The sequence below is a fragment of the Impatiens glandulifera genome, chromosome 2 (assembly GCF_907164915.1).
Source record: "Impatiens glandulifera chromosome 2, dImpGla2.1, whole genome shotgun sequence".
Lineage (NCBI taxonomy): Eukaryota > Viridiplantae > Streptophyta > Magnoliopsida > Ericales > Balsaminaceae > Impatiens > Impatiens glandulifera.
The window spans coordinates 10,759,144-10,772,940 of record NC_061863.1 but is presented as its reverse complement, the minus strand read 5'-3'; the positions used below and the strand labels follow the sequence as shown (position 1 = coordinate 10,772,940).

Here is a 13,797-nt window from a genome sequence, read left to right as displayed (position 1 = left end):
ATAAAGAATTTGATATCCCTGCTCAAGAACCTAACAAATCTCCTAGAATTGATGTTGATGTAAATTCTCTTAAACTTGATCCATCATTACGTATTCTGATATGGAAATATCCTTTTAATCAAATGGATGAAATTAGACGAGCTGATATCAAGATGAGGTCATATCAACCTATTAAGGATGAGTACCCACCAACCAAATTTGGAAATCAAAATCGACGATTCCAAAATCATTGGTTTAAAATATTTATTTAGTTAGAATACTCTCCTTTGAAAGATGCTGCTTTTTGTTTCCCATGTTTCTTGTTTGAACATAAGTAACCCCAAAAACTACATTTACAATAGATGAATTCAAATATTGAAAGCGAGTTAATGATGAGGATATATGCTCTTTTGTTATGCATATAGGATGTAATATTTCACCACATAATAGGGCAGTTGAATATCTTGATAATCTAATGAATATCCTTGTCATATTGACAAAGTACTGAATGCATAATCTTTAGATGAAAAACAAAATAACAGATTACAGCTTACAACAACTATTGAAAGCACTCGGTGACTCACTTTGCAAGCGTGTGCATTGAGAGGGCATGGCGAGTCTCCATCTTCTAATAATCGTGGAAATTTTATTGAAAAAAAATCGGAACATTAAAAATTACATATGAGATGCAAGTTGGAGTCAGCCACAGGTAATTTTTCATCCTGGCTCCGCCCCTAGTATTTATGTATTTATTGTGTTAAATAATTTATTATATTATATACAAATCCCAAATATTACAATTCAGATAGAAATCATCATGACAAATTATAATTATCATCACATTATATCATTTTTGTTTAAAACTCTAAATAACTTACTATAAAACATTTAAAATTTAATACTTTATAATACCATACTATTTATAGGAAAAAAAAAATCAAAGGGTAAATGAGGAAAGTAGCATTTACAATTAACCCAAACGGCTCCAGCTGCTGATGCGGCAATAAATTCCACCTGTCCAACCGTTTCAAGCCTGCCATGTAAGCACGAATAGTGGGCCCCAGTTTTACATAAGCGGATCCGAACCTAAAATATTAAATCCGACACAAGAAGTCTGACAATTCCGGGAAACATTTTTTTTTTCAAAATTTAAATTTTTCTTAAAAAACATATAATAAAAGATTGTTTCTATTTAAAAATAATAAATATTTTTCTTAATTTAAAATATTTCTTTTTTTTTGTTTATATTAAATAGTATGTTTTGCCCGACAAGAAAAAATCTTCATAAAAAAATACCTCAGTTTCTCTCTCCTCATTTTCTCTCACACACACACACACTAACTTACAGTTATAGGGAGTCTTTTTGTTTTCAGGGGACAACTCCGTCTTCTCCGTTTTGCTTGGCCCCGCAGGTCTAGGGCTCCGGTAAGTTCGTTTACAGATACACTGAAATCTGTTCTATTATATGATTATATCTATCTTTTTCAATTTCATATCTGTTTGATTTGAACTGTTTTTGTTGTTTTGTAAGGATTTCGTCTCGATATTTGTGTAGGAGTCGGATAAATGGCGTCTTCAGGTGTCTTGTTAGAAATGCAGTTAGTTGATGCTGGGAAGAAACTTCTTTCGACTCCGATTTCGGTGGATGAACTGCACAAAATGCTTGACGTAAGCTATGTTATCTTTCTTCTGTTTTGTTTACTATCTATACGTGAATCATTTTTGTTGGGTTCTTAAAACTGCATTTGATGTTTGGTTTTTTTGATTCTGCTTCATGTTAATGGTTTATTTGGGTAGAATTTGGAATTCCCTTGTTATCATTTTGGCTATGGTTACCCTTACCCTGTCTTTGCATGTTTCATTTTAGGTCTCTTTTAGAAAGTAGAGTGGTTATTGGGAGAATTTTAAACATCTGAAGGGTACTGTTTTTATGAGAATACCAATATTCTATGATTTCTGTGTGGTCTATAAATTAATAGTTTATTCCTTCTCATTTCAACATAAACAAGGATTTTGTTTGTAGGGAATGTGATGGTTTTTTTTTTTTACTTCATGGTACTATATATCTATTCTTGATGACAATCATAAGAGTTTGTGTCGTCCTTCAAAAGCCTTTTATTGGGTTAATAGGTCGGAAGATTTGGGTTCCATTATATGTTTCCCATTAGTGGAATTGATAGAATTTGGGATTCTCAAGAATTTGGGTTTCCAAGCATCAAAATTGGCACAGGAACCCTTGAAACAATTTGAGAGAATTAGTCTGAATTATGTTAAGTAGACAAGAACCAACTATTAAAGTGTGATGAATGAGGAATTTATAATATTATCTTATGTCTTTTACATTTTCCCCAAATAATGACCTTAGATGTCATTCGTTTGATTACTTCTCACGCATCCCTCTAGATTTATGCAATTCAAAGGTTATTTTAAGTAATTTTCCGAATGAACTAGATAATGCTAAGACATAGTTTCCTGCTGTTTGCCTAAATTGTGGAAGTTGCTACAAATGGAAACTCATGGACACTAATTTTTGTGCTTATTTGTTGCCGTATCTATTCAATGATGTACTAAAATGATGTTTCAGTTAGCGCTGTGCTGTTTCCCCTGAATTTTCATGCCTACTTTACCTACTATTAAAATAAAACAATTTCTTATTCATAATTACTGATTTCTCCTTTATGTCCTGATTTGAAGTTCTTTATGGCTTCACCAATAAATGCTTTAATATCTTATTGTTGTTCATTGTAGCATGCTGAAACTGTCCTAATAAAAGTGGAACAATCACCACCCACTTCGATTATAGAGGCCATTAATCCAGCAATTGAGGCGTTGACTAAAGAAGAACTTCTAAACCATCCAGATACCGATATTAAAGTTCTTGTTGCTTCTTGCCTCAGTGAGATAATCAGAATCACTGCACCAGAAGCACCATTCGATGACGAGAAGACCAAGGTACAAAGGCTTTTTCTTTACTAGAAGTACTAACATCTAGGTGTAAGATATATATTTCTTCTTTGTGAAACAATATATATTTAGTATAGTGTACATGGAAAGTTCTTTCTGTGAAAACTTCTCCTCACTGAACAAGTTGTATGATTCCAGGTTATCTTCCAGTTGATTGTATCCTGTTTTGAAGATTTATCTGATTGTACTAGCCATTCATACTCTAGAAGAGCTAGAGTATTGGAAACCCTGTATAAGGTCAGATTTTGTGTGGTGATGTTGGATCTAGAAATGGAGTCGCTGATTACTGAAATGTTTGTGCATTTTCTGAAAGCCATAAGGTTGGTTGAACTAAAAGTCCTTTTTGTTTATACATTTTTCTTTATGCAAACATGCCTTCATTTCAGCAATGCATTCTTTGGGTACTAGAACTTGTGTTATAATATTTATTTGCAATTATTGTGGTTTTGTTTTATTTGCAGGGACTATCACCCTGATGATACATTTTATTCGATGGTCCAAGTTATGACTCTCCTGCTGGAAGAGAGTGAAAGTATTCCCCTCGTGATGTTGTCTCCAATGTTAGAGACTTTGAGGAACGACAATCAGGTTGATGACCATTTATTTTCTTCTTTTTATTATTGTTATAATTTAATAGGCCTGCTCCTTTGGTCTTCATTCTCACCATTGTTCATCATCTTTTCCAGGATGTGTTGCCAGCTGCTCGTAGAATGTCAAAAAGTGTATTTGAAAATTGTGCTGCAAAGCTGAAACCATTTCTCTTAGAAGCTGCGGAATTTAATACTCTTTCTTTAAATGAGTATAATGATGTGGTTGCTAATATATGTGGGGTAACTTGTGCCAACAATAATGACGGTCCTGTTTCTAAAGAACTACCGGTAAACTTCCTTTTGCTGATCTAAGAAAGTCCCACTTAAATGTGAAACTTAAAGAAAGTCCCACTTAAAACTACCCGTTTCATATTAAAAAATCATCAATGTAAAAAGTGATAGTGATATTTTTTTAATTGCATTTGGTATGAAAAGTGTGATTAAATTGGATGAAACTTCATTTGGTATATAAAATTTGGCTACTTTCGATTTTGGATTTTTTCCCTTTTACCCTTACTATATATATATTGATTATTGGGTTGAAGGATAAGGCATAAAGGCAAGGGTCATTATGACATTTCATCATTTCAATTTTTTCATTTTACTTAGGAACATTTGGAACACCTGGCCAAAAGGTGAGCCAATTTTGGACCGTGATCCCAAAAATATTCTTCATCAAGTGTTTTTGTCAAATGTATAATTTATTGTAGTTTTAGCAAGTTGACAAAACACCATATCAAAACAGGCAAATATATTTGACATTTATTGCGATGCCGGGCCTGCTTGTGCAATGCCCTTACTGTGCCTACTGTGTGTAAATGTTGATCCCAACAAAACCCCACTATATGTTTGAATTGACTAGTATTCAGTTTTTTAATATCCTCAACTGCATGTTATTATCCAATTTAACTTTCTATGAATTTCCTTGGTTTAATCAATCTCATTTTTCCATATTTCACTATATATAGTAAATCCTCTTATATCATGTCCATTTGTTTAGGCTAATGACAAAAACATGGCACCTGCTGAATCTACTCAGGTAATTTCATCTATACCTCTTCTAGCCATTACATTGGACTTCATATATTTTTTAAGGTCATTCTTTAATTGAAATTTTATCTAAGTAATTCATGTATACTTGAATAGGCGCTTAAAGAAATTGTAGACCACGAAATTGAAGGTGGATCTACAGGTCCAATCAAGAGTAATGTTGCTGTGGAAGATTGTACTGAAGTTCCTTCAGAAGCACGGGAAACTTCCAAGAAGCTGTGGGATTATCAGAGTATTGGTCAAGGGATGGATGCAATGGAAGAAAATAATGGAGAATCTGGTGATGTGGACTGCACAGAAGATGATCAACATTCTGATCGATTGGCGGATTCTAATGAGGCTAAATCTAGTGATTTGGGGAAAACAAACGGAAAAAAGATAAAGCTAAAATCAGGAAAAACAGATGGAAATAAATCCAAGAAACTGGAGGGCGACCAAAATGCTGGTCAATCTGTGGGTATGAATGAGGTGAGCGAGGGTCCATCTGGTAATTTGGATAGCTCAATGGTGCTAAAGTCAAAGATAGTTCTGAAGCTGGTCAACATGCAGAAAGATAATGCTTCTGGAAGTTCCAATATGTCCGAGGATGATCAACATGCTGATGAACCAAAAGATATTACTGAGGCAAGCAAGCCTGAGTCTGGTGAATCCAACAGAGGAAAAGTGGCTATTGAATTAAAGTCACAATCAACTGCTCAAAGAAGTTCCAATAAACCAGAGGGTACTAATGGAGCAACTAATGCTGAAATCTGTGATTTGAAGAGCATTGGGGTTGCAAAAGAAAAGAAGAAATCAAAAAAAGGTGCCAAGAGAAGTAGAAAGCGGAAGTCTACTGGATCCTCTGCAATTGATGAGGGGACAGCGAATGATTCAGATGTAAGACCTAAAAGACAACAGAAAAAGAAGGTATTTTTTGGTGAAGTGATAGAAAGTGATTCAACAGTGTTGAATGGAAACACTGAAATATCTGTTGATGCTTCTAAGAACAGAACTGAAGGGATAAATGATATATCAACAGAGTCAAACAGGAACACCAAATTATTTGTTGATGTTTCTAATAACATCGATGAGGGAACAAGAAATGATTCACTTTCAAGACCTAAAAGGCAGTTAAAAAAGAAGGTATTTTTTGGTGATGTGAGTAAGGAGGATATGTCACCATCTTTGTTAAGTTCGAAAAAGAGAAGTGCAAAAGTAGAAAAGCAGACAGTGACCAATGCGATGGATGAAAATGGAAACAAGCATCTACCAATGAAAAGAAAAGGTGGAAGGAAACCTGACCAACTAGAAGATAGTTCTGATGAGGATACCATTAAGACATCTTCTGAAAATGACAAAGAGGTGCTTTTCTTCTCTTCTTTTGAAGATTCTTTTAAATGATTTTTTGTTATAGTCTTGAAGTAAATGTGCATTTTGATATTGTCTAATAGTAACACGTATTTCCGTCTAAACTGTTAAAAATTGCATGACAATGAGGATCATATGGTTGAAACTTCCTAGAGGAAGAGTACTTAAGGAAAAGGGAAGTAAGACTATGTTTAATTCACTTAACCTGCATAAATCTATCACTTTATAGTTGAATTGGGTTGATAACTCAATTAAGTAAATTATTTAGTTCATTGATTAGAGCTGAAAATTGGTACACATTTTAGTCAAGTAAACATTATTTAATGCTGAACATTTGATTTTCTGAATTGTACTTGGATTAAATTTGAAATATAATTGTGCTTATATATGGTTTATTGACAATCTTGAAGTAAGTAAATGCGCATTTTCAATCTGTCTTACAGAAACAAGAAGTTCCATCTGAACTGTTAAAATTGCATGACAATGAGGATCATATTGTTGAAACTTCCAAGAGGAAGAGGACTTCAGGAAAAGGGAAGGTAAGGCTATGTTTCATTTTCTGACTTATCACTTAGCCTGCACCAACTTATCATTTTTTCAGTTAAGGAAAACATTAACTTAGTTTGGTTACTTTGGTAACACAATTCAGTAAACTATTTAGTTCATTAAGTAGAGTTGAAAATAGGTATAATTTTTTAGTAGGTCAACATTATAATGTTGAAACACTTCAAATTAAATCTAAAATATAATTATTCACTTAATGTATTTGTCACGGACAGAAGAGCCAACCCTAATAACTAAGGGACGGCTAGAATTTGCTCAAGAGATCGACAGTTGGGCAACTCGAGCGCTGAGGTTACATCCTAATGGACTTAAGGGAAAATTGTCTTGGGAGACCCAAGACCAAATCAATTAAACATGTGATCTACATGTTTAAAGCCCCACTATTTTTATTTTCAGCCTAGTTAGATAGATTGTTGGCATTTGAAGCATCTTTATCATTCTTGTAAGACATGATTGAATATTACCAAAGCCTTTCTTATTTTTTTTCTTCAAATTCTCTCACCTTTTATTATCCTCACATTGGTATAATAACCAAGTCTCACAATAACACAAATGGAAAATACCAATCACCAAACCTGTGTGTTTGGAGAGAGGATTGGCGAGGGATTAAAGACCTTGTTTTTTGTGTATTGATAATGAAATATTATATATTTATACACTAAATGCTAATGGGTAGTTACCAATATTAGGTTGTTACCACTATTAGGTAGTTACCAATCTCTACCTCACACACAAGCTAGTTTGATAATTTCCACAAAACCAAACTCAACGGTCTCAAATCTTCAATTGACATACCCACATCTTCAATTGCCCCAATTTGAGCAGCTGATGGAACGAGCTGAATGATTGGGGACTCTAGACATTCAAATGACTTTCATGAGGAAAGAAATGGTGAAAGGAAAGGTCGCAAGGGTCCAATAGTGGAAACATTCCTAGAGTAAGGTGACTCGTTGCAGACAGACAAACCAGGAATACGATTGTGAGGGATACAGATCTCCAACAAGATTCACTAAGGTGGATTTTCCAAAATTCAACGAGATGACGTCGAAGGATGATTCAATCCGTGGACTTTTTTCTCCCTTGGCCGAAACACCGACCGACACCAAAGATAGTTCAAGTGACAAGAGTGGTTCCTAAGAGACCAAATGTCACATGTTCGATTTCCACTTAAAACGTTTTAAGTTGAAGGGAATGTTATGGCTGTGGGGTCATGCTATCATCCTACATTCAAACAATTTTTTTTATTGAATATTACCAAAGCCTTGATTCTTTCTTATTTTTTTCTCAAAGACTCTCTTTATTATCCTCACATTGATATAATAACCAAGTCTTGCATCTAACACAAATGGAAAAAAACCATCACCAAACATGTGAGTTTATAAAAAGTGAATTGTCGAGTGATTAAAGACCTCTTATTTTTTGTGTATTGATAATGAAATATAATATATTTAAATACTCAATGCTATTGGGTAGTTACCAATATGGGGTAGTTACCAATCTCTACTACCTCACACACAAACTCAACGGTCTCAAATCTTTGATTGATGCACTCACATCTCAAATTGCTACTCATGACATTCAAATGGCTTTCATGAGGAAAAAATGGTGAAATTAACTAGTGACAAGGGTCCAATAGTGGAAGCATTCCAAGGTGACTCATCGCAGACAAACTATGAATACGATTGTGAGGGATACCGAGTTCCAACTAGTTTCACTGAAGTGGATGTTTTAAATTCAAGAGACAACGTTGAATGATGGGTTCAGTCAACGATTTTTTTTTTCCAACAGGCCGAAACACCGACCATCACCAAAGCCCATGTTGCTTAGTGAATTTCATGGATAACACCTAACAACTCGAGAAGAGACAATATGTGAAGGTTTAAAACTAGTAGCACATGAATCCTTCGAGAAGGAGGTGAGAAGAGGGAATAAAAGAAGGATGGGAGAAGGGAGACTTGGGTGATATAAGAATTGATAAAGGTGAGATTACTTACTCTATTCATCAAAATAACATAATACTCTACCTACCCCTTCCCCAACCTTAAATAAAAATTAGGCCCACACAACCACTCAACCCAAAGTTAATACAACCTATCTAGTAACATATGGTCACGCGGCCTTTTGGAATATAAAATGTTAGAATAATAGAACATACTCCATATTAAGAAACCCAAAAATAACTTGTGACATAATACATCTCTTACACAATTATTCTGTTGTCGTGGTAGTTATAATCCTAACACTCGAGAAGAGACAATACATCTATTACGCAAAAGACACGTTACGCGGTAGACAAAACCCTAACAAAAGAAGAGACAATACATCTCTTACGCTTCCACTTACAAATGTCTAAACACCGTCATGATTTACAACTTCAAATTAACGATTGTTTTCATAAAACTCCAACCCTACTTCCAACAATCACTCCAAATCACAAACTTAGCCCTCAATATTTTAGACTTTTGAAAATCATATAGAGATTGGAATGGTGGCTTACACCATAAAAGGCTAGGATCCACAATGTCTTTCATATCTCTCAACTTAACAGAACACAATAGAAGGTTCTTCTAACATTCCGACCATTAATAGGGGTAACGACGCTTGGGCTAACTTATGGGCCGTTTGCTGAGGTTACATCCTAATGGGCTTAGGGGAAGAATGGTGTTAGGTCAACCCAGAACAAGTCAATTAAACTTGTGGTCTACATGTTTAAAGCCCCACTATCACCACTAAATTTTACTTACAGCTAGTTAGATAGTTAGTTAGCAGTTAAAGCATCTTTATCATTCCTGTAATGGCATTGTTGTCGTGGTAGATAGAACCCTAACACCCGAGAAGAGACAATACAATCTATTACGCAAAAGACTCTTCTGTTGACGCGATAGACAAAACCCTAACAAAAGAAGAGACAATACATCTCTTACGCTTCCACTTACAAATGCCTAAACACCGACATGATTTACAACTTCAAGTTAACGATTGTTTTCATAAAACTCTAACCCTACTTCCAACAATCACTCCAAATCACAAACTTAGCCCTCAATATTTTGGACTTTTGAAAATCATATAGAGGATGAAATGGTGGCTCTTACAAGATCGATCTTCCATTAAAGGCTAGGATCCACAACGTCTTTCATATCTCAACTTAACAGAACACAATAAAAGGTTCTTCTAACATTCCGACCATTAATAGGGGTAACGACGCTTGGGCTCACTTATGGGCCGTTTGCTGAGGTTACATCCTAATGGGCTTAAGGGAACAATGGTGCTAGGGCAACCTAGACCAAGTCAATTAAACTTGTGGTCTACATGTTTAAAGCCCCACTATCCCCACTAAATTTTATTTCCAGCTAGTTAGATAGTTAGTTAGCAAAAAGCATCTTTATCATTCTTGTAATGGCATTAATAATATTATCAAAGCCTGCATTTTTTCTTATTTTCTCTCAATATCTTTCCTTTTATTATCCTCACAGTATTCAACACTTAATTTTTAGTGTTAGTTTTATGAACTTAATTTTTAGTTTTTAAACAGCCCCTATATTTTCTGAATCATTTATAAAGTTTCCAAATATGACAAGAAAACATTTACTCTAGTTTATTTTGATAATATATACATGGTTTATTGGCAATCTTGATTTAAAAATGCATTTTAACAATGTCTTACAGGAAGTGATCCAGTCACCAAATATTTCTTTAATTTTGCTTGACGATGAAAATGCTGAGGAAGAGGAGTGTGTGGAGGAAAATCCTGCAATGAAGTCAAAGGCCAATACTTTGCGAAAAGTGAAAGTAAGTGTTTTGGGTTATGTAGTAAGTTTCCTCATGATTAGAACATAATTTCTTACGTATTTTGATATTCTGTGCGTGGTTGATTAGAATCTTTATGTAAAAGCATATTTTAACACTGTCTGACAGGAAGTTGTTTTGTCACAAAAGCCTTCTTTAAAGTTGCTAGACCATGAGGATCGTTTGGTGAAGACTGCTAAGGTAACTTCCCATAGGAACCGTATCTTAGCAAAATGAAGTGTGTTGATTATATATGCATCCTTAAGATGATAAGAAGATGCCTTATGCCTTCTTTCACGATAATATTAGTTGTTCTGATTAATTGATATTGTAACACATTTTTCAATATTTACAGAAGGTCATGTCCTCAAAATTCCATCCACTTTAAAATGAGGAACATCTGGAGGAAACCTTGAATGTTTGTTTTTCTTGTTAGAAAGGCCATTTTATATATGTCGTTGAGGCAACGAAGAAAACAAATTACACTAAAGTAAAAATTGAAAACAAAAAATTAGAACATTTAAAGAGCTACATGAAATAAAGGAAACAAATTTATGGCTAATTCATCTTAAGCTCCTCAAGAAGGTTGATAATATCCCCTGCAGAAGAGGCAGGGGAACTGAGAGAACCTCAACGAGTGTGGTGAGCATTGTGCTCTCAAGGAATCTGTCTGGCTGGGCTTTGCTATCAAAACTTTCAAAAGGAATCATAATAAAAAATAAATGATAAAAAAAAAGAGTAAATAATTCTGACAATGCAGACATACCTTCTTAAGATGATAAGAATATTCATATTGTTTCATGATAATATTTGGTGTTTATTTGATGAATTGATGTAGTAGCACCTCTTTTCAATTTTTCCTTACAGGAAGAAGTCTCTTCTTCAAAACCTTCCTCACTAAACGAGAATAATTTAGAGGAGAGTCCCAAGGGGACAAACAAGAAGAAACAGAGTTTAGAAAGAGTTGAAGTAAGTATTTTGGATGTATACATAGCTAATAAAGATGATAGGAGATGCCTTTCGCTTTCATTTCAAATTATAATTTTTGTTTCTTATAGGATTTGGTAAACAAATACCCTTTTCATTTGTCTTACAGGGTGCAAAGCTCAGAGATGAGGATCATCTGGAGGAAACTCCAAAGAAGAAAAGTGTCTTGAGGAAAAGGAAGGTAAGCGATTGTCAGAACACATATATAGCTTAAGGTTCTATTGTTTGTTGCTTTCATTTCAAATAATTTATGTTGTTTATTAGAAGAAATGCTACATCATTCTTTGTCTTATTGGTGTTACAGGAAATTTTGGCTTCATCGTCACGGTCTAAAGGTACGGGCAATATGAAGGTAGAGACCAAGAAAACTTACAAGAGGAGGAAGCGTCAAGGAAAAGAGAAGGTGAGTTTTCTAGATCTTATGCATACTGATTGGGTTTGGGATTTGTTTCAACTCTGGTTAATTATATATTTGTATATTTCTTTTATGTTTCCTTTTCCACTTTAATGGGATGAATCCTTTCAAGTAAAACAGGTTGTTGAGTCATGTCAAGATGGTCATAACGAGAATCTGGTTGGTGTAAGGGTTAAAATTTGGTGGCCACAAGATGCTGAGTAAGTGAATATGACTTTTGTTCTCATTTCGAAACTGTATTTGGATTGAGAATGTTATTTTAGTCTCCCTTCAATGCCTTTTTTGTTGGAGTAATTTCTTTCTTATGTTATCATGTAGAATCTGTCAAAGATAGTAACTAAATGAAGATCGAATTTGGATTTACTTGATTGAGCCTATTCCCTTAAATATGGGATGTGTAAAGTGTATAAATAGAGCGATGTTAGTTTTAATTAATAATACAATTTCTCTTTCAAAGATTTTTCTGAAAATAGCTCTCTTCTTTAAAATCCCTACTTTGGATTGCAATTTACTATCTAGAATTGTTCCAAATCTTGTACATCATTTTAACCCTTCACCACCACAATCTCACCCTAGACACTTAGCTAAATCATTATATCTTTCATTCATAAATAAAAAAACTTTGAAATCATTTTATGATATATTTTTGTCTCGATCTTCTAAATTCACGCATCTTGTTGGTTTGATTCCCTAACAAAGATGCTCACTTCTCTCAATGCAAATTCTATTAGCTTTCCAAACATATACTCACATTCATAGCGATGTTTGGGCTCACAACTTGAAGGACTTGGACTAAAGAACTTACTATCCTTCACAAATGTTATTGCAGATATTATGAAGGTGTTATTGATTCTTTTGACTCGGTTACAAAGAACCATACGGTTTGATTATCTCTGTCCTATCTGCAATTTTCTGTTAATGAGGATTCTTATTGTTATTTTGTGACTAACACTATAGTTGCTTTAAAAGGTGTTATATAATGATGGAGACATGGAGACTTTGACTCTTGGGGATGAGAAATGGGAGATTGTCAAAGATGATGATTCAGAAGAAGAACGTGCTGTAAAGAAGAAGGCATGTTGTTGATCTTATATTTTTCTTTTCTTGTTTATGACATATTACTGATTATGTTTACTTGAACAGGAGGGTGCAGCAAATGAAAGCCTAGTAATCTTATCTCAACTGTATGCTACTCATTTTTACCATCTTCTTCTTCTTCTCAAATGTAGTTTGTTTTGCTCATTGATCTTTTTACATATGACCAGAATAAGGAAAAAGAAGAACTCAACAACTTCTAAACGCAAGAGAAGAAATGGAGACAATCTCAAAGCTTTACGGTTAGTAGGTTACAATTTGGCCTGATAAATTTCTATTTCTTCATGAATCGATACTAAATTATGATATATGGTGTTTGGAAGGAAGGAGGAGGCTTCTTTGTAGATGAAGTATTTGTCGCCTTTGATTCTCATCGATCTGTCTGTCGAAGCATAATGTTCATTTTGATTTAGGAAGAAGAGGAATGTATGTTATTTCTAGGACCAATTTAAACTTGGGTATGTTTTGACTTTTTAGATGTTGTTTCATTTTAAAACTTTTTAGAATTTTAATGTTTTTTTTAATGATAAAATGATATTTTCTATATTTTTGTGGGTTCATTTTCTTAATATACTGTGTTTAGGGCTTTTTCAAAAAAATCATAAAATTTATAACCGAAGCTTACCGGTTTCATTGGATCGGTTATAAGATTTTTACTAGTTAAACGGTTTGGCTTTCGGTTAAATTAATATTTTTTAGTAAACCTGTAATAATTTAATTATATAGTTATTTTTTAAAAATTATATTAGTTATTTTTGTAAATATTATATATTATAAATAATATTTAATAATTTATATATATTAGTTATTTTTAAATTTTAAATTTTAAATTATAATTTATAAATTTAATTTATATAATTATTAATTTAAAAATGAAGATTTTTAAAATATATTATATTGTTACATATAATATAATATTTTATAAAATATTTTTAAATATCTCTATGAAATATTATTATAATATATTATATTATAAAAATATAATATAATATTAAAAAAAATTGAGAATAAAATAACAGG

General features: G+C 33.4%; 1 protein-coding gene across 4 annotated transcripts; it reads left to right on the top strand.

Annotated features, from left to right (window-relative positions):
* The first annotated feature begins 1,264 nt into the window (after positions 1-1,264).
* On the top strand, positions 1,265-13,323 carry LOC124925599 (sister chromatid cohesion protein PDS5 homolog C-like). 4 transcript variants are annotated; one of them, XM_047465646.1, is made up of 20 exons: positions 1,265-1,404; positions 1,535-1,647; positions 2,728-2,931; positions 3,082-3,263; positions 3,405-3,531; positions 3,630-3,821; positions 4,534-4,572; positions 4,680-5,924; positions 6,374-6,469; positions 10,161-10,283; positions 10,410-10,481; positions 11,148-11,249; positions 11,377-11,448; positions 11,572-11,670; positions 11,803-11,882; positions 12,512-12,563; positions 12,652-12,756; positions 12,826-12,866; positions 12,948-13,019; positions 13,101-13,323. In XM_047465646.1, exons 2-20 carry the CDS (start codon positions 1,546-1,548, stop codon positions 13,120-13,122), a joined length of 3,027 nt encoding a protein of 1,008 aa, XP_047321602.1. In that variant the 5' UTR covers positions 1,265-1,404; positions 1,535-1,545; the 3' UTR covers positions 13,123-13,323. The 4 variants fall into 4 exon arrangements, with proteins under 4 accessions (XP_047321602.1, XP_047321603.1, XP_047321601.1 ...); XM_047465647.1 differs by having other exon boundaries at positions 1,276-1,404; positions 1,511-1,647; positions 13,105-13,323; XM_047465645.1 differs by having other exon boundaries at positions 1,276-1,404; positions 1,511-1,647.
* The last annotated feature ends 474 nt before the right edge of the window (positions 13,324-13,797 follow it).

Bases quoted from the DNA above. Each gene is read 5' to 3' on its own strand.
- LOC124925599 (XM_047465646.1), top strand. From the start codon at position 1,546: ATGGCGTCTTCAGGTGTCTTGTTAGAAATGCAGTTAGTTGATGCTGGG. The intron at 1,648-2,727 runs GTAAGCTATGTT...TGTTCATTGTAG, and splicing joins AACTGCACAAAATGCTTGAC to CATGCTGAAACTGTCCTAAT. The intron at 5,925-6,373 runs GTGCTTTTCTTC...TCTGTCTTACAG, and splicing joins CTTCTGAAAATGACAAAGAG to AAACAAGAAGTTCCATCTGA.